The sequence below is a fragment of the Haemorhous mexicanus genome, chromosome 3 (genome assembly GCF_027477595.1).
Source record: "Haemorhous mexicanus isolate bHaeMex1 chromosome 3, bHaeMex1.pri, whole genome shotgun sequence".
In the NCBI taxonomy this organism is placed as follows: domain Eukaryota; kingdom Metazoa; phylum Chordata; class Aves; order Passeriformes; family Fringillidae; genus Haemorhous; species Haemorhous mexicanus.
Window position 1 is genome coordinate 22,242,752 of NC_082343.1, and position 20,607 is coordinate 22,263,358.

The following is a 20,607-nucleotide window of genomic DNA, read 5'->3' on the forward strand; positions in this document are numbered from 1 at the left end:
CAAGGAATGCAGGAGAATATGATGAAGTACCTAGATGGATTTTATCTATTATACTCTAAAAATTTGTTCTCATCTTTTTTTTGGTTACTATTGACTTTATTTGATAAAGTTATTTATACAGGAAACTCTCTAAGCATACATATTTCCCAGATGTTGTTTGGCCATCTCAATAGCTCAGGATATGCTGAAGCATACTGGGCTGGAGGCACAAAGATTACAAATTAGGAAGGCAGAATCTCAGTTTCTGAAACACTAGTGCACAAAAAAGTTCAAACATCCATCCCAGAACTAAGATGGGAGGCAGAACAAATAATGCTACTACTACCCAGGCACTTCTTTGGCAAGGAATGTGAGGAGGAAGGAAAACAGTGTTCTCCCTCATCTGTAACAATCTCAGCATATGTTTATTTCCAACAAAAGCTGCATTGAGTTTGGAGCTCTCTGTCTCTAATTCCCAACCTTTCATAAGAAAATAGCTTGAGATATTGCTTTAAATGAGAAGGATGAGTTTTAATCATTTATTTGATTAACATTCAGGAATCAAAATACTTTATTCTATTCTACTATCCATCTTCAATAGCAAAACAAAACCATTCCTCCTTCCAAATGACATTTGAACCACAGAAAAATAATATAAAAATATTAGAACATGTATCAACTCAATTTGATTCACTAACAGACACTAGTGAATGAAAATTATTACCATTTATCAACATTTTTGTATCCTTTATAACAGTATGTGCTTTGTTCACATCTTATTCCAGTCCACTCCACCCCACCGTTACAGTGTCAGTCTCACTGGCAGCCTTATCCTACAGTCTTTTCCTGCAAAAGCTGATGATTTTGCTTAAGTAGCAGCCAAGCCCACCAATTGTGGTGGTGGTATTTAATTTTTAAAGTGAGTTTAATCCTTAAATTCTCTGTGAGATGAAGTCCTGAGTGACACTCAAACATGAAAAATGCTTTAAGCATTGTGAATTGATCCATCAAGAGGAGTTTGGAATGATTTTGAAGGAGACAAGAAAATTTTTTGCAAAGAATAAGTAGCCTGATGGTTCTGTTAAACATAGCAAGAATGTGCTCTCTTTACTGTGTAACTGCAATTCCAAAAAGTTTTTATTTGTATAATTGTCATATGCACAGACATTATTTTCATTGCTCTTCTCAGCTTTGTTTCTGTCATGCTTGTCTTTTGAAATCTTATGGAGTCTTGACCTGAATTAATGAATGCACATTTCTTTAATTGTTATTACAAATTAATATAATACTTTTACAGTGTCCTAAAACACCAAGTAATTTTGTCCTCTCACGTGGAAAGTTCTGCACGTGAAGCTGTGTGAATCCAGATTTGTTGCTATCTAATGAAAGCCTCTCAGGAATTTCAAGGGCTATAAATGGATAAAATCTTTAATTGTATTCTTATATTGACAGGAGAAGTATGCTGCCCTAACAAAGAGGAAAACAGAGTTTCTGTTGGAATTGGTGATTCCTGCTGCCAGGGAATGCCTTACTCCACATCGGGCAATCAAATCTGCTGTGGTGGATCGCTGCATGACAGTTTCAATCAGCAGTGCTGTGGTGGAAGGGTCATAAGCATGGACTCGGTCTGTTGTGGTGATGAAAAGGAAGGGACTGCATACAGACCTCTCACAGGTAAGTGATAAGTCCTCAAGAAAAAAAGCTCTTCATCTTTCTAAATCTCTTGTGACACCAGCCATTCAGAAGTGACCCACTCAGGTTTGAAGTGTGTGTGCCAATTTGTTAAAATGTTGTTGCACTTGAGTCACCTATTTTGCTATACTCCAAAATGCTGAGCTTGCAGTAACCTTCTCTGCCTTTGTGCAAAAGCTGCAGGGGCTGAAGAAACCAGACAGTTCAAAAGGAGTGAATGATCTTTCCTTGTGCAAGTCAGGAAACAGGACTGGTGCCCTCAGTGAAGTTAGATTGACCACCTTGTGGCACCATGCATCCCAGTGCAGGGATTTTCCATTTGCTCTGGAAATGTGGAGTTAGTCACCTGGAAACTGAAGATTGCAATGGTGTCTGCTTGGTGGTCTCTGTCACTCTCTTGTGTTCATCCCTCACATGGGGCTAAACCTGCTGTGGTTTAAAATTAACAAAAAAAAATATTTGCCAGCAATGCTCACGGGCTCATCTGGTGTATCCCATTAATTTCTTGGAAATGATAGGAAATTACTCCGTCATTTAGAGGTACAGTCTGAACCCTACTTCCTTATAAAACACTTTGCAACTATCTGAGGACAGACATTAGAGGTATTATTAGAAAACCTGTTCAGATATTTTCATGTGTCTTTTCTTTCCACAGTTATTAGACAAATTATATCGCATCAGCCTTAGGCTTTCTCAGCCTGACAAAAAGACTTCAGAAACTATTGTGGTGTGAAAAGGGAGCCTGATTTCAAAATACAGAAATAATGAAGGTTTAGTACCCAGCTATGCTTGGTGTACAAAGCTGAGTGATGGTGTGTGCCAGTTCAAGCCTCTTAGTTGTACAACTAAGAATCTCAATATATAACTAAGAATGTGGATCTGAAGGCTGAACTCCTCCTTTCTCCAAAAAATAAGCTCTGTCTTCAGCTAATTTTTTGTATTCCCTGGATCCTTCAGTGGCTCTGGTAGTAGGAGTACCCTCGTTGGGTGCTGACTGTTAGGATGATGTAATCAGATGAGTATTGCCATGGTTTCTGTGGTTTCCATGCTATCCTTCCCTTCCACTGGCGACTCATGGTGTAAGCTGTGAGCAGCATGGCTTGCATGATTTTAGCTGCCTCTCATTGTGATCCCTAATTGTGCTTGATCTACAGCATCCATGCTCTCAATAGCAGCTTTGAGCAAGGCCCTCTTGCATAGCCGTGCATTGTGCGGCTGCCACAAGACGGGGCTGGCTCATAAAACATCTCTTTATGTACTTTATTACTTAAACTCTTTTATTTGCCTGCAGGAGCCCTTTAACAAAATCACATTGAATTGACTTTCTCACACCAAATCAAATCTCTCTGGTCCCAGTTCAGTTGTCTTTGTCAATATGTATTTTATAAATGGAGTGAATTAACAGATGCTGTTGGAACAGAACTGCTGGGGTAGCATTTATGTTTTTACTGCTCTCTCTGGGCAGATGAGTTGTGTAGGAGTGTAATACAGGTATCTTGGGATGAAAGTTATGTTCTTCATTTCAGTATATATGTATTCTTAACAGGTTTTTTTTCCCTTAAATATATATATTTAAAAAACCTTTTTATCTCTCTTATAAAAATGTTTTTAGCCTATAGCGCTCAATCATTTACACTATTTTTCCCAAGAATGGGTTGGGATGACATTTTTTTGGCCATTGAAAAAGAAAACAGTGGCTTTTTTCATTGCTCACGGGTTTTCTGTGAGGACTTTATGCTGTGAGCCAGGACACAGCTGAACACAAATACAGGTTTGAAAGCTGAATTAGCACCACAGTTGAAAAGAGATCACATTCTTTTGCATTAAGCGTAGAATAGATTGTGGTTTCTTATCATATCATATAGATCATGCTCAGTTGTTTTTTGCTTAATTTTTTGGAGTAATTCAGCCTTGCTAAATACATCACGAAAATGTACAAGCCAGGCATAAAAATCTACCTGCTTCCTATCCTAATTATTGTAATTATTCTAATGGAAAAAATGCTCTTACACAAAAACATAATTTACTTATCACTGGCAAATGGATAAGTAGAATTTTGCAAGAATATGGTAATTGGAAGGCTGATCTCATTGTCTGGAAGGAGAAGGGGTAACGGGGGTGGTTTTATGCAAAACCTGAATTGCTTCTGAAGCACTGTTTTGCACTTGGCAATGAATGTCATAGCTAAAAATCTAGTGACAATTTAAAGCTTTTGTTTGAGAGCTTTAAGTCCTTCCAAAAAAAACAAGAAAAAAAGAAAACTTGATCACCAAAAGTGCAAGCCTTGTACATAATCCTATTTTGTTGCATGACCGTTCAAAATCAGTGTCTTTTTGCTAAATCTAGATCCAGATTTGCACTGAATGTTAGTTTAAGAGCTTGAATCATAGAACTTTTTCACTTGCTATTACATACCTTTTTCAGAGAGTCTACTTTGCAAAAAGAGATTTTTCATCCGTCCCACATTACTTTTTTTTCCTCTTTATTTAATAATTTATATTTTCTTAGGTTTCCTTTTTCACCCCTCGTTGGCCTTATTTAGTGGGGTGACCATAGAGACATCTACTGGCAAAGGCTGGCATTGGTGAACAGGCACATCCTGAGCCCCACTGCTGCAGTGTGATTATCCAGAGTTCTCTATTTCTGGCTATAAAGGATAATGTCAGCTAAAACCACTCTTGGATTTTCTCTCTCACTGTGTTGTCTTTTTTTTTTTTCTTTTTTTTTCCCCCCTTTTTCTTTTAATGCCACTATACTGACATCCCAGACTCATGAAAGGTGATGCTTTGTACTGATGTGGTTCCTGATCTGTAATAGTTGCAATACCCACATGTAAGCCAAGGATTTTTGGAGTAGTTTGCAATGTACACTGGCACTGTATTTTGTTGATCCTCTATTCTGGCTCCAAAGGCTAAGCCTTTTAATACTCATTTTTTCCCTTTTGAAAGCATTGGTTTTGCAGATTTACTAAATTAGTAATTCATCACTCAGCTAGGTTTATAATTTTTTTTTCAGTTTCTGGGGATGAACATGAAATAGTTGTTGACAGAAATCAGTGTTAGCAGGAAGTGTCTTTTCCAGCCCGTGGATTTTCTTTTCACTATAATACATTACGTGCCTATGAAACATAAATATATAAAATATGACACGCACATTCCAACTGAGTTGCAAACAAATAGTTTACATTTTGATGTTTTACTGAATTCAGCAAGGGTTTATAGGAGTTTCTGGATCCTTAGGCAATTGAATAAAGCAATTTTTAGAAGGCAAATCAATCCATCAATATTACATGGTCCTATTTTGTTTTTCTTGGAGCATATTTAAAATTGTACATTTGAGGTGTCAAGGTTCAGGAGTCAAGTGCTACATGTGATAAATTAAGGAAAGGTCAGAGGCTATGCAATGCAGTTTCAGAAGATTGTCTACCTCTGCCTTTGCAGCTCATTCATGCTGAAGTGATGCACTCTGGGAATTACTACCAAACTCTGCTCTGCAACATCTGCTCTCCCTAAGTGAGTTAGTGCACGTCAGACATCTTTATGTCAGAATATTGCAGTGATGGATGCAGTCTTCAGAAAATGCTGCATAAAAATCTGGTGTGCCGTTCTGGCCATTAAGTGAAATTACTATTTAAATTAATGGCGCTGTCACAGTTTATCTGTGCAAAGAATGAACGCTGATTAGGGTATTAAGTAATTAGCAATTTATCACACTGGAACAAGGTTGATAATAATTAAAGAAGTAATGGTTTACCAAAGAAACTAGAAAGGGAGTCACTTCTTGTTATGTGAGTGAAATCTTGGCTGAAAAATTTAATTCAGTTAAACAAAGATGAGGTTCACAGTGAAAGAATACAGCTTTGTTTGTTTCAATAGAAAAACAGTTCATTATCAAAATTTTAGTTTTTCTGTCAGAAGTCCCTTGGGGCTGTCTGAGTTGCTTATTAGTATTGAATTGAGTCATTTTCTGCATTATTTCTCTCTTTAAAATTGGTAGAATCCTAGGAAAATTTGGGAAAAGGGTGTGAATAAGAGGAAATACTTTACTTCTTGAAGAGCTAGTGATCACAGTTTGATTGCTGTGACTAGAACCAGCCCTGAAAAAAAGTAAAGCATGCAAGTAACATCATAATTTTTAGCCATTCCAGTGATTGGAATGAAATGTTCTGAATGCTTTAGCAGGATCACACCTTTAAAGATTAATTTTCATTATGTATGACTTCTAAGAGAGATTTCCTGCAATAAATAGCAGTGAAAAAAGTGGCCACTCTTGCACGTGTTTTAAATGTCAACATACAACAGAAATGATGTCAAACGCAAACTACTTTGTAGATTTAACAGTATATCACAGCCCTGGCTTTTCTGTGATATCTTTCTAGTTCAATTAGGAATAACATTTAAGTTGAATTAGTAATCACATTTATTTCATTGCCAGTTATAGAGGAGTTTGTAGTGTTTGGTTCTGAGTTAATACTTACCCCTTTCTTTAAATGGTGTTGGGTTCAACACTGGTATTTCATGTGAAGACGTGGAAAATTGCAGTGGTTATGATGAACTTTCCTTTTAAAAATGAAATTATTAAAACCAGAAAAAAGATAGTGGAATTAAGTTTGGCAGATTATCATGCCACTGTAGAAATGCAAATTATGTATAGCTATCAACTTCTTGAGTGATAATTCTCTGTATAAGATGACTGAAGCTTCACTGTGGATATTTTCCAAGTGACCCATTCCATTCTAGGTACCTAACACGAGCCCCTACTTTAAAATATAAAATATTTTCATCAACAATCCATCTCCAGCCTGCTGTGGCCAGTACGTTGGTGTGGTATTCCATAGCAAAGTTCTTAAAAAAGCTCAGAAGTGGTGAGCATTGATTGTAGGGCACCCTGTTTATTTCTCTAATTCTTCATTGTTTTCAGCAGGTCTGGAAGTCAGGATGCTTACTTCAGTCACCTCACGTTTGAATTTAATCTCACTTTAGCTAAATCTCCATAATTCCAGCTGCTGGTGGGTTTATGCCAAGATACATTGCATTGAGAGCTTTCTCCTTTCTTATCTGTTTACTTAAATTTCATATTCAGACTTTTTTTTTGTTTGTTTGTTCATTTCAGGGATGTTCTGTTGTGGGCAAGAATACGTGAATAAGTCAGATACCATATGCTGCTCAGGTTCCAGTGGTGAGTCCCTAGCACATGTTAGAAAGAATCACCAAGTGCCAGTAAAATGCTGTGAGACTGAACTTATTCCAAAGAGCGAAGAATGCTGTAATGGAGTTGGATATAATCCTTTGAAATATGTTTGCTCTGACAAGATTTCAGCTGGAATGATGATGAAGGTAATTGATAGAAAATCTCTTGGTAGCTCTGATTTGATGATGGAAAGAGAAATACACTGTTCATAACTATTTTTCTAAAATAGGAATATAAAAACTCTTGTGTGCATTATTCATTTTCACATTACATCCATATTAATACCGAATGAGTTTGCCATGATTGATGTTATTGCAATGAATTCTAAAGGAATTAATAATGATTAGCTGCCTCTGTGAAGTGTTGCCCAGCACTTCAGATTAGTACAGTGGCTAAAAGATGGCATACTAACAAGACTGACATGTATAGCCAGTTTCCATTCTGTGACCACTGTTTCTGATGATGTTCATTAAGTGGAAATTAAAATTGGATGGCCAGTTCTGAAGTATAAAAAATCTATAACATTTCAATCTGGACAGGCAGTAGGACATGATTCCCCAACCCTCTAAAAAAAATTCACAAAAAACTCCAAAAATAAAAAGAAAGCAACTGACATTTTCTTGATGGACTTAATCCTGATTCTACAGAAAACCAGTGGCCATTTTGGCATAAATTTCAGCAGTACTAGGATAGGTCCTTTCATGCCTAATGAATTACATAGTTTATTCTCATTCTATTTTAATATCAGAGTAAACTAAACACCATAAAGGCTAATTTGGTCTTTTCCAAGAGTGCCCTGTGACTGTAGGCATCAGCATGAGACAATTTTGCCTGCAACTCCAAGTTGAATTCAACAGAAATCTTCAAGAATTAGCATCTTGGTGTTATGCATATGCTGTGAATATGTTCTCAATTGTTATTAAATATAAATATAAATATATATATATTTTTTTTTCTTTTTATAAAATTGTATTTATATTTATGATAAGAGAGAGACAGAAATTGAGGGAGAAAAAAGAGCATTGGATGTTGCGACTTCTACAAAAAGGAAATCAGAAAGATATTGTGGAATTTACCAAACATTTAAGAAAAGGAAAACAGACCCCATCCTGCCATATGCAGGCATTCCTATGTCCTTGTTGTTCATCTGCTAAGTTAATACAGAAATATTTTTAACATCTTTGCCTTTTCATGTCAAGGTTTCCATGTAATTTCATTTTTGGACTGAATCATTTCTCCTAGAGAAAATCCAGGCATTGTGATGAGTCAGCTGCAGTTCCTCAATGCATTGTATTAGTAGCTCATGCAAGGAAAAAAAAGGCTGAGAACAGGTTAATGAATTCTGGTAGATAACACACCAGACCCCTGCCTTAGGTATAAAGTGTAAACAAAGGAAGGGCTTTGTATTTCACTTACCCACAGTAGAAAAGAGCTAGCAGTGCTGCCTCTCTGAGATGTATAGATTTACTAACAGCAAAAGGGCTGATAGTCTGACACATTCTGCAGCTACTTTACATGGGAATGCAATCCATCTATATCCTGCATCCTATATGGATATCTATCACAACATAATTATTTGTGGAAGCACCAAATTTGGGAAGTTAAATTAGCTGAAGTTTCTAATCAGCTAAGAAGCTAATTTCAATAGGTGAATTCAGAAAGCATTATATATAATCTGTTTGGTTTTCCTTCTGAAGTTTATGACCTAATGGGCAAAAATATTTGTTGCAAATTTGGCAGTACATTTCTTTCTGCAGCAACCTATATTTCATGAGAATTATTGCTCTCTAGCCTATGGTTTGGCAAAAATATTATTTCATGAATTTTAATGGAAAGTTGTGGATGCTCAGGGTATATTTCTGTGAATTGTACTTTATGGGTTAAATCTTATATCTTTATGTTTGCAGAGGTCCTCTTATTGCAGGAAAGCTTCTGTTTAGTAGTGATGTGGCAGAAGACATGATTTATATAGATCATGGATAGAGTTTTCAGCCTCAAAAGCTGCCAAGCACTTGCACAGAGCCCTCTTGTGTACTTGGCAAGCTGTGTGAGGGGCTGGGAATTTGCTACTGATTTGCCACAGGATATTGACTTTTGCAGGAACAGAATGTTCAAATTCTTGGATAAAATCCTGTTGTCATTGATTCTAGACTCTTCTGTTTTCAACAAATCCAGCCATTTATGCTTCCAGTAATTAAAATTTGTGATGCTTTCATCCAAGGACCCTAAAAAAAAAATCTGTTTCTTTTAGAAAGGATTATAGAAACATCAATGATCAAAGACAGTAGACAGGCCAAAGGCTGAAAGGGTCTCACATGTACTAGAAATATCAATGTCATCAAGGTGGTGGCATGGTTTTTGTGTTGTATAAAGATGGAGAAATAATAATAGAAGCATTTATAGAGAAAGGAAAATGTAGGAAATATATTTAAATTTTCCTATGTATTCCTTAGGTAAAAGAAGAATGCAAGGCTAATGTCCTTTGCCCTTTATCTATGGAGGAAACAGCACATTGTGGAAAGTGTGACTTTGATCCTAAGGAGAGTATCTGTGCATGGATAAAAGGTTCACAGAGTGCTACAGAAACAGAGGTAGAAGCAGGTGTGTGTCCAGCAGAAGAGGAGGCTGTCTACACAGGAGGACCAACACAGTATTCATTTACAGGTAAGGAAAAGTGGCAGACCAGACTGGTGATTTGTTAGTATAGATCATTTTTTCTGGAGAAAAAGATGGCCTGAATGCTCTCAGATACCCCAGTTAAACGTGAGGCAATGTCAAGGACAACATGGATCTTCTGGAGTGAATCCAGAGGAGGCCATGAAGATGCTCAGAGGCTGGAGCACCTCTGCTGTGCTGAGACAGATGGGGTTGTTCAGCCTGGAGAAGAGGAGGTTTCAGGGGGACCTTAGAGCACCTTCCAGTACCTCAGGGAGGGTCTGCAAGAGAGTTGGGGAGGGACTTTTTACAAGGGCAGGTAGTGATAGGACGAGGGGAATGGCCTTTAGCTAAAAGAGGGCAGGTTTAGGTGATATATTAGGAAGAGATTCTTTACTGTGAGGGTGGTGAGCCACTGGAACTGATTGCCCAGAGAAGTTGTGGTTGCCCCATCTCTGGAATTGCTCAGGGCCAGGCTGGATGGGTTTTGGGCAACCTGATCTAGTGGTAGATGTCTCTGCCCATGGCAGAGGGGGTGGAACTAGATGGTCTTTAATGTTGCTTCCAACCCAGGCCATTCTATGATTCTATGAAGTGTAGTGAAGCAGAATTCTTTTAAGAAGTAATCTGTGAATTGGGAGCAGAGACTTCAGGGATAAGCAATGAGTGAAATTCAGTGAGTACCTAATGTGCAAACCTGCTTTCAAAAAAGTTGATAAAATAATGGCCCTGTCTAAAGAATACCATCCATTTCTATCTGTAAGCCTAGGAGGACAAAAAAAAGGTATTTTGTATTTTGATAGGACTGAGATGATCCAAATGTAATTTTCTTTTCCTAGATTTGAACCTCGAACCTTTTGTCACATATGAGTACAGGGTGGCTGCTTGGAATAGCTATGGAAGAGTTTTCAGTGAAATTAGCAGAGCTGTCACTAAGCAAGATGTTCCACAGGGTGTAAGTCCTCCAAAATGGGCCAAAGTAGATAATCGGGACGACATGATACTTCTCAGCTGGGAGGAGCCACTTCAACCAAACGGTATTGATACATTTTTATGAGTGTTTTTCTATCATTCCAATGACAGTGTTCCTAAATCAGAAAACAGATCCTCATTAACCCCTGTCACTGAAGTACATATATTCCTAAACTCTGCAGGAAGGTTTTGTTGTAGGTTGCTATAATTTTCAGTGCAAGTACGAGGAGAGTCTTCTTCACAGAAAACAATTTATTATGTCTTTACAAAGTGCCAAAAAGCCTCTTTTGAGAGCAAGTGTAATAATAAGTGTGCAAATATGATCAGAAAATTACGATCATCCTAAAAAGATTCTGGGATTCGGGGGTGGTGGTGGTGGTGCTTACATTTATTTCAGGAAATCTTGCTTATTGTTTTCAAACTATGAGGAAACTTGGTAGAGCTCTCACTAAAAACTGGGATCTACTCAGATGCTGAGGCAGATGCTGAGGAAAGTAGCTGGTAATTGACATTCAGCATTTAATCAGAATTATTATCTGCTACTCTGGCCATGTAGATATTTCATTGAACATTTTCTGTATGCAGAGTAGGTTATTAACCTATGACACAGGATCCCTCAGCTAACAAAAGGGAAAACTTTCTTTCTGCTATAGGTCTTATTATTCACTACATCATCCTCCGAAACGAAATTGAGCATTTTAGAGGAACAGAAAGGAGCTTCACAGACACCAGTGGTGTCCAGCCATACCAAGAGTATTCCTACCAGCTGCGAGCCTGCACTGTTGCTGGTTGCACAGACAGCAGCAAGGTTAGTGAAGTGGGCTTCATGGAAACTGGTGCCAGGATTTTATCAGCCAGTGTGGCAACATTGAAATGCTTTTGGAAAGGTGTAATTTGAAGGCACGCTGATTATTGAGTAAGGGAAAAAAACATCAGTGATCTGATTTGGATTCAGCTACTGACAGGTGAATATTTGGAACCCCAGGTTGATAAAGCAAACGGAAGAAGAAAGCAGTGTCTCAGTCTTGGCAAAGCTGAAATTGCCCTGTAGGAACTGATGTTTGTTAACGAGAAAGCTGTACATGGCAGAATAGAGTAAAGAATATTAAAATGCGCCTTCTCTAAACCTGGAAATTACATTTTTGCTACTCGCTAGGAGGTCTATAGCCTCTTCTTCCTTGCTATTTCTTAGATATTTGCTTTAGTTACAGTCTAGCAGTTTTTTCAAAAACTTCTTACTCTTCCACTCCAGTGGAAAAGCCTCATTTCACTATATCACTCTTCCTTGGCCTTCCATATCTGCACTTGCTTCAGACTTTACTGTCCCTTTGTGTGCAACCTGCCTCAGCTTCAATTTTAAGCAAACAGCATCTCTTACTTCCCTTTCTGAGTTTCATCTCCTTGTGTATCACTTTGAATCACCAATGTAACTATTTATTCAGCTCTGGTTTTTATTCTGCAAAGTACCTCCCTTTCTCATCATTTGCAAAAATGATTTCTTAAGTGACCTCTTTTTCACAATATTATTCTTGTCTCTTTGAAAATGAATTTCTAGGACTGGAAGGGTAAGGTCTGTGGGGCAGAGGTGGGGAGTAATGACTATGTTTTGTAATTATTATATCTGTGGGATTGATTTTTTTCTTTTATTTGCAGGTGTTTAAATGTTTTTCTTATTCATGCAAATCTCAGCCAGAAGTCTAAAATAAAAAATGCTGATGTAAAGGGATGAAGATAGGTAGATAGTCCTCTGCCTGCGCACAGAGCTGTGGTCTGGAAACTGTGTAGGCACAGTTGCTGCAACCACTGACCTGATAATAAATCCTGCTTATTTCACTTGCCTGTAATTAAGGAGCTTACTGTTGCAAACACTGAAGTCTGCAAGTGGGGACTGATTCCACCACATGCACTAAGACAATATATTACAGAGGGCACATTTTTTATTTACAGCATAATATAAATACTTTATGGTGGTAATAACAGAAAAAGAAAAGTGATTCTCAAAGAGAAAATGGTCTGACTCACTTATTAAACCAATGTAATTTGGAAATGCCTCTTCTTTAGCTGATGGTGGAGATGTGTCAATAGAAAATTACCTTTTTCCTTTTCTTTTTTTTTTTTTTCATAGAAAGAACTTAACAAGTGCAAACCTAGCCTGTCTTTCAAAATCTTTAGATTCCTTATGGAAGTATGGAGTTGCAGATAACTAAAATAGAGTTCAGATTGCATGGGATATATGGAGGCTTAGCCCCATGTTTACTGGTGCTTAAAATATATGAAATCAGGCAGTTAAAATGCAGAGACACTGACAAACCATATGGAAGAGAGTTATCAAGAGTTTTCAAGCAATACAGTTTTTGTTGTTTCACCCTGTGCCATACACTGCAGCTAAAACGTGGTGAACCTGTTGTGATAAATTGGAGACACAGACTTATGTAATGTATTCAAGGTCAGATTTCATTGTGAAAAAGGAGGAAAAAAGTAACTACTTCTCCAGCCCCTTGGTAATGATATGCCAGCCCAAACAACATTTTAAAACAAAAGTGACATTCTCATTGATCATGGTATCTAGTGTACTATTACATTAAATTGCTGTTTAATTCATACGTCTTCAGGTAGTTGCAGTCACTGTCCAAGGAGTCCCCGAGAGCGTTCAGCCACCAGAAGTCAGTGCTCTGAACTCCACAGCATTGCATTTAAGCTGGGGTGCACCCAAGAAACCAAATGGGATCATCAGAGAGTACCAGATCAGTCAAATGGGGAGAGGACTTATATACATTGATGCTGCAGGCAGAATGCAGCACACAGTGTCAGGTAAGGAGGCAAAGCTCTTTGACAGGCTAATGTCCTGTCCTTAAGATATAAGACAGTATTAATATATTAAAAATGCCACTTGTCAGTACCTTTGAAATCCTAGCACTGTGCACAATTTGGAATGCTTTATCATGACTTCACATATCTTAAATTTATTTTTTTCCAATCTCTTTCATTTCTAGCTGCTGTTTATTAAAATATTAATAGATTTAATTTCAAAATTTTAAAATAAATCTCTCCTGCTCAACTGAAGATGCATGCTTTGTAGTGTTCTCAAGGACTTAGATATTCTGTGTAGGCCAGCCATCCTTTCATACAGATTGAACTCTCTCTTTTTAACACCATTGATGTGCAGTAATGCTGTTGTGAATGTGTAGCAGTGTAGGATCAAGAAGAATCCAGTACTTTATGTCTGAGATAATAAAAAGGAAAGGAAGACAGAACGGGAAAGATCCCAAATTCTGTTTATAATATTATTTATATGTTTATAATATAATTTATTTATAATATTGCTTATAGCCTTTTTCTAAATACTTGATGCAAGAAGCTTTATTCTAGGGATTCTGGGGGAAAGGTGGCTCAGACCCCAAATGTATTATTTTTACATATTCAATTTTTACTTATTTTTTAATTTTACACTGAGCCAAAATTCCTCTAAGAAATGCTTCTGTCGAACACAGAGGAGGAAGTATTTTAGGATATATATTTTTTTGCATTCTTTGGCCTCAGGTTGCTCATTAAATTTTTATATCTCACAAATGCAATAATTATTCCCAAGGTTTTTTGCCCCGCAAGTAGGAAATTTCAAGATTCCTATGTTGTACACACCATATGACAGCCAGCCAAAGAGCAGAATTTTACTTAGGGCACATAAATCCTCTGGAGCATAGATGGCACTCTCAAATACCCCTCAAAGCACGAGTCCTGAGTCAGGGTGGATCCCTTAGTGCTTTAAAAGAGTTTGTTTCTGCTGTAGTCACTCACAGAAGAGCAAGATTGCTGTTCCTCTTTGACAATATCATGCTCAAGTGTGAAATTCATCAATGGTGTATTACTGCTATCTCCATATTCAGTGCTTCTGGACATGAGATATTAGCCAGAACTGGTGGTACATGTTTTAGAATTGCTGTTGTAAGTTTACACTGCAAAGAAGGAACATTCCAACAAGGAGTGATTTATTGAGCCCATTGAAAAAATATTTCTCATGCTCCTCCAAGGCAGTTATATCTCCTTTTCAATGCCAACAATACTTAGCAGTTGGAAGTGAGAGGAAATGAAATTAATTCCTGAGAAACAAGGATCTTTTTTCTTTTGTGTGCCTGTTCTGCTAAGCCACTGTCCAGTGCAGCCATGTTAAGCCAAGAATGAAATAAGTGATCATTCCTCCCAACAGTCATAATCAAATCTTTTGCTGTTTTCGGCAGGAGCTTCCTTGGGTAATAATGTGGAATTCATGAGAGTGATTTAGCAGTGTGGGTAATTATTGCTCTCTAAATTAAAAGAATACGATAAAAGAATCAAATTCACTTCATACATAATCTCAAATGTTTGAACTGTTTGTCTTATTCCCTGTGGATGTGTGTTTCGATTTTCCCATTATCCTTGTTTTTTCTTTATCTTTTTTTTTTTCCTCTCCAAACCTGCCTGCTTTTCCCTGAGCAACAGTTGAACATTAATGAAGCTGTAGCATTAGTATTTGTGGAGACTTTGAATCTCGGGTCTCGCAAATGGCAGACGTGAAGGCGAGCACCTTGCCACGGCACCATTGTCTTGCTGCTTATTTTTAATTACATCAAAGCTTTGGAAACATGATCCCACAAATGCTTTGTGGGAATAGTGGTGAATGTGCTCATCATGTGAAATCCATAAATTGCTTATAATCCTCTCAAGATGTTAAAAAAAGCATTAAGTAATTGAAGACAGGAAGTCCTCAGTTAATTATTTAGAGGTGTTATCAATGCTTTAAGCAAACTGAAGCATTTTCTGCTATCTCACTGAGTTGAATGCCACTGGGACCTAGGGGCAGCAGCCATCATCTTCTCATATTCTCTAATGCAAACAGCACATGGCAGCTTGTCAATAAAAGACCTTTTTATATCATTTATTACTGAACACTTCCAGTACCCTGTACAGAACAATTTGGATGACAGTTATGGCATTGTTTCACTTTGTGTTACTACTACTTTACAAATGGGCCTGCTAATGCTTTGCAGTGGGGCCAGGCAGAGGGTAAGACTGAGGAAAATAATTAGGGGAATTGTAAAAGAAAGCCAAGAGTGCCCTCTTCAGCAGCAGCAGGTGGGTTTATAGAAAAGGTTTTTCTCAACTCTCCCCTTTTAATACCCCAAATTAATATCCCAAGTAAGAGGCTTTATCAACAATTTGTAGGATCAATCATTTTGAGGTCAAAACAAGGAAGATAATGAATATTTATTTTAGTACAAGAAACAATAGTATAAATACTTTATGACTGAATAGTTTGAAATTCTTTCATCTGAACATATTCTCCATTTCAGAGCAATGAAATCTGAAGAGATACCAAAGTGTTGTCACTGGTCAGCTCTCCCTCCATATGTGGCACTGAATCATTAATAATATTTATCTAAAGGAAACTCTTGGGGGTGAAGGGGTTGTGGAAGGCTGAAGGCTGTGGTCAGCAATCTGACATCCTCCTGAGTAAAATTCCCATGGCAGGGCCCAGGAGCGTTATCCTGGGAGCTAATTACTGACCTTGCTGGAGCCATACCCACAAATGGAGACAAACAGTATCAGAAGGAATTGATTTAGCTAATAGAACAATGCACTCTTAAAAAAAACCCCACTGTTCCACAGCCTTTTGGCAAATGACAAATGCTGCAACAATACAATAGACTGCTTAAATTGACAAAAAAAAAAAAAAAAAAATTAAAATTTCCCACAATAATAAGCCAAAAAAGGAGGGGAGAAAGATCCTCTAGGGAAAAATCAAGTAGAGACATCAGAAAAGCAAAATGCTGCTTATATTTCAATATTATTTTACTAGTTTTTTTCATTATCAGTCACATACCTAGATTTGCATAGAGTTTTCCAAAGCATAAGACAAGGCGTCTAATGCGAAGCTTTAATAATCTAGATAAAAATCTGCTGTGACTGCTCCATATATGGCTAGGATTAAAGGTATCAGAATTTCACCAATAAATTCAGTGAAAGCATGTGCTCTTTTTTTAATGCTCATTTTTCTCTTTTAAGTGTAGTTGTAAATGAGTATTGCTTTATTATGCATGTTTCCTTTAAAAGTGAACATGACTCCCTTTAGGGGAATTCAAGTAATTTGTTGCCACAGTAATCTTTTCTATCCTGAAATGTTAAATACTTGGCTTTCCTCCATGCCTCTGCCTCTCTCCAGTCTGCAACTGTCATTTTCTCCCTCCTTATTTTTATACACAGTGTTCAGATGATTTTTCTTCTCTTCCAGTTCATGATTAGGTTACAGCAAGGGCTGTCCCTCTGAGTCATCTCTTTATTTTCTCTCCTTCACATCTTGTTCAATTTGTTAAGCAGCCTGCATATCTTCCATTCAGTACTTTACCTTCCTATGTAGTTGCTGCTTCTTCTTTCACTCTATTTGTTTGTAATATATTTTAATTAAAATATCTTGGTACTGGATGTAAGCAAGGATTTGTTTATAAACAAAGGTCTTGCAGAGGCTTTTTTGTTGCCACAGAGTTGCATTGTTCTTTAAATAATTCCATTTAGACGCAGGAGCTACATCAAAAGTACGCTGTTAAGACCACAAAGCCACATCCTTAAAAATTGACCTGTATAATACCGATGAATTGACCTGTATAATCCTAATTCAGCCTCTTCCACACAAACAATCTACATTACACAGCAGTACAGTCGTTTGTTCATAGGGTTACTGCCTCGTTCAGTCCACAATCTGTGCCTCTTCCAGGGAGGAATAAAACGAAGCTCCTGTATGGAGAACTGCTGCCTCAGCTTTAGCTGTGTTTAGTGGATTAATTCCTTCTGGGAGTCTCAGTGTAGATGGGCCTAATTCTGCTTCTGCCCAGAGCTACATTCCCTTTCAAGGAGACAGGAACATGGGAATGTGGAGCACAGGGAGGGAGGCAGTTGGGACAGTGCCAGCCCACAGGGACCAAGCGTGGATCGCTGCAGGGCTGGGGGCATGGACTGCCAAAGGCAGCCTGACATCCAGGGCTTTCATATTTGTTCAGACTGTGGTACTGAGGAGGGCACGTCTCAGTCTTTCACAGTTTATCACAACCACCTCTTCTTCATTTTCATTACCTTGCCTGAATTTTCCTGAGCTCTCAGAGCTGCATCTGAAGGCACCAGTTGTGCTTGGATATATAAAGTTTCGCATAACACCAGGTAGTCTGACAGCCAGGTCCCAGGAATCCCAAATGGCTTCCTGGCAGCTCCAAGAAGATTTTTGGTTCTCTGTCTCTTTGAGTCAGTATCCTGATTCTGAGAGAGAAATTGTTCTCTCTTATTTTTTTGAGTTTATGTGGTTTTTTATGGAGTTGATTTTTTGTTTTGGTACTGTTTTAAGACATTTGGAATGCTCAGCAAGTTGGTATTAGTAAAGCATCTCTGCTCTAGGAGTGGACACTGCAAGAAAAAGTCTCAAATTACAATTAATCAGGCTGTAGACCACGTGTTGGAGGCAGTTTTAGAAAGGACTGTGCCACAAAGCCTGTGAACAAAAGAGGATCAGTTTGTATTGTACAATGTCCTGGGACTAGGATTTCCTAGTTTTTGAGTGTTTAGTTATGCAATTTTATTATTTTCAAAGAGATTTTGTGTATAATTTGCTTCTTGTACTTTTTGTATCCTTTACATTCAGGAATGGGAACCTTTATTTAATGTATTGTGAGGTGTTAACAAGGGAGTCCTTGAAAACGTGAGAAAGGGGTTTTCAGTGTTTGTGCCTGGTGATAACTTAAAGATCAGTTTTGAGAAATATCCAAAATAATTGTTTAGCAAAGGTGCAGTGTTGTGGGCTGGAGGGTGCTGTGTGAGGAAGGCTGATCAGCAGTTCAAGCTGAGCTCTAAGGTGATCTCACAGTGGTCTGAATATTTAACAATTTAACTATAAGAAGCCTTTAATAGGTGCACAGAATTGGCTATTCTAAAAGCTCAATATCTTGACCAAATTGTGAGGGCAATTTTATGAGGATCTCTAAAGTCAAATTCTTAAGCCACAGGCAACTTGATGTGAAATCTGAAGTCATTGACACACAGCACAAGGATGTTTGAAAATTTCCAAGAAAAAGGCAAAGCAATATATTTTTTTCTCATCTCATTCAAGGATGTACAGCATAGCAGGTTTGAGCAGGAAAAAAAGTTTTTAAAAAATTATAAGTAACTAAAAATTAATATTTTGTAATGATGCCTTGGTCGTCAGTTCAGCTTCTAACTGCTTTGTAGCATTTATTGTAAAGCCTTGTATCAAATAGGGGAAAAATAGAGGGAAAATTTAAAAAATAGAAATTAGGAAGGTCGCAGGAGTATCCTTGGACTTATTTGCAATGTAGTAGAAGGTTTCATGTACAAGTGAGTATTTTATTATCTCATGATTGCAAATGTATTAGTAATACATTTTCAAAACATAAAAGGCTATTCAGGTTTTCAAGTCCAAAACTCTAAGCAATTGCACTTTCAGGTGTTTTTCTGCATTGCCAGTGTCATCTAAGTTTGTTGATTTAAAGCTGATTCAGGTATATGAGAGATATCCATAGATCTATTGCAGCATAGACAGACATTCAGTCTGAATTGTTTTGTTTGGTCTTTTAAATCAGTAGAGGATATATGTCTAAATTAGTGAGAATTCACCATTTCAGTATTGCTCAGGTGTAATATAAGAATAGCTCATACGTTATGTTTGCCAAAAATGCTCTAAGTTAACTTTAAGTCCAGTAAGTTTCTGTGCAGAGATATAATTCTTGGAATGATTGATGTCAACACCTCAGCCTAAACTCTCTTTGCTCTTTTTAGGTCTGCAGCCATACACTAATTACAGCTTTGTGCTTATTGCATGCACATCTGCTGGGTGTGCTTCCAGCCAACCACTTTCAGGTCAAACTTTACAAGCTGCTCCTCATGGTAAGGGAGAAAATCATTCTTACAGAACTGCAAAGAGATGGTCATACAGGCTTGTATTTTCTGACAGATTAACAAGGTGCACAACTCCACTGTCATCCATCAAGCTATCATGTAGATATTTACATGAGAGAATCTGTCTCTCTTAGAGTTTTTATATCTTGCCACATTCTCTTTAATGCCTGGCACTGCATTTCTACTTTCTTTTTGTGAAAATTTCCCCAAATTCATCTCTAAGTTCATTAGCTTCATTAACAAAGCTAGAATTGGAAGATGATTTTTTTTTTAAAGTACAAATGAATATGCAGAGACTACTGGGCATATAAAGGCAGCAGCCCTTGGCCTCGTTCTCCATTAATCTTTACCTTGTCTACTTGGTTGCATTTGTTATAGGATAAATACAGAAAGTGTGTTAAATTCTGTCATTCTCCCTGGCAGTGCTTTATGTTTTCATTACATTGCTGAAAGCAGCAGCACAAGTATGGGAAAAGAAAAAAAACACCTTTGAGTTTCTGTCATAAAATTAAAATAGTGTCATTTTGATTTTAATAGGGGTATGGCCAAAACCTCATCATATCATAGTCAGCTCAACAGAAGTGGAAATGTACTGGAGTGAACCAGAGGAACCCAATGGACTCATTACTCATTATCGATTATTCCGTGATGGAGAACAGATTTTCTTGGGTGGCAGTACAGACCTGAATTTCACAGATATTAACCTGCAGCCTAACAGTAGGTAAGGCATGTTAGCGAGCTCTGGTAACAGGTGAAAGACCTTGAAAAACAGAGGTACTTGTGTTAGTGAAATGTACAAAATATAACTTATTGTGAACAAAAGAAAACTCTCTTAAAATATTACTTTATTACTCAAAATTGGTGGAACACTTTTAATAGTCGTTCAAACGTTAATCAAAGAACTTTTAATTTTTGTTTTGTTTTTGAGAGTAGGTCATTCTGCTTCAAAGAAGCAAAGCTTTTTTTATTATTTTTCTTGGATGGTTTGTTGGTAGCTCAATGTTAGGTATTTTTCCATCATGGAAATACTCTGAAAAATGTCCGGTTTTATATGACAAACAGCACTGCATGTAGTATATGATGTTCCACTACATACTGAACAAACAGGTTCAAAAGTGACTGCTGATATTTTTATAGAAGTAATTCTGAAATTAGTTTTGACACTTTTTGAGTCAATGCTTCTCTTGC

General features: G+C 37.4%; 1 protein-coding gene across 1 annotated transcript in view; it reads left to right on the forward strand.

The window, feature by feature from the left end:
• USH2A (usherin) overlaps positions 1 to 20,607 on the forward strand; it is a 373,434-nt gene that overhangs the window by 281,499 nt on the left and 71,328 nt on the right. Inside the window, exons 49-56 of the mRNA XM_059841048.1 lie at positions 1,432 to 1,653; positions 6,784 to 7,007; positions 9,315 to 9,525; positions 10,356 to 10,553; positions 11,142 to 11,296; positions 13,101 to 13,299; positions 19,300 to 19,407; positions 19,957 to 20,140. Coding sequence (XP_059697031.1) covers positions 1,432 to 1,653; positions 6,784 to 7,007; positions 9,315 to 9,525; positions 10,356 to 10,553; positions 11,142 to 11,296; positions 13,101 to 13,299; positions 19,300 to 19,407; positions 19,957 to 20,140 — 1,501 coding nt within the window. The remainder of the gene's footprint in view (positions 1 to 1,431; positions 1,654 to 6,783; positions 7,008 to 9,314; positions 9,526 to 10,355; positions 10,554 to 11,141; positions 11,297 to 13,100; positions 13,300 to 19,299; positions 19,408 to 19,956; positions 20,141 to 20,607) is intronic.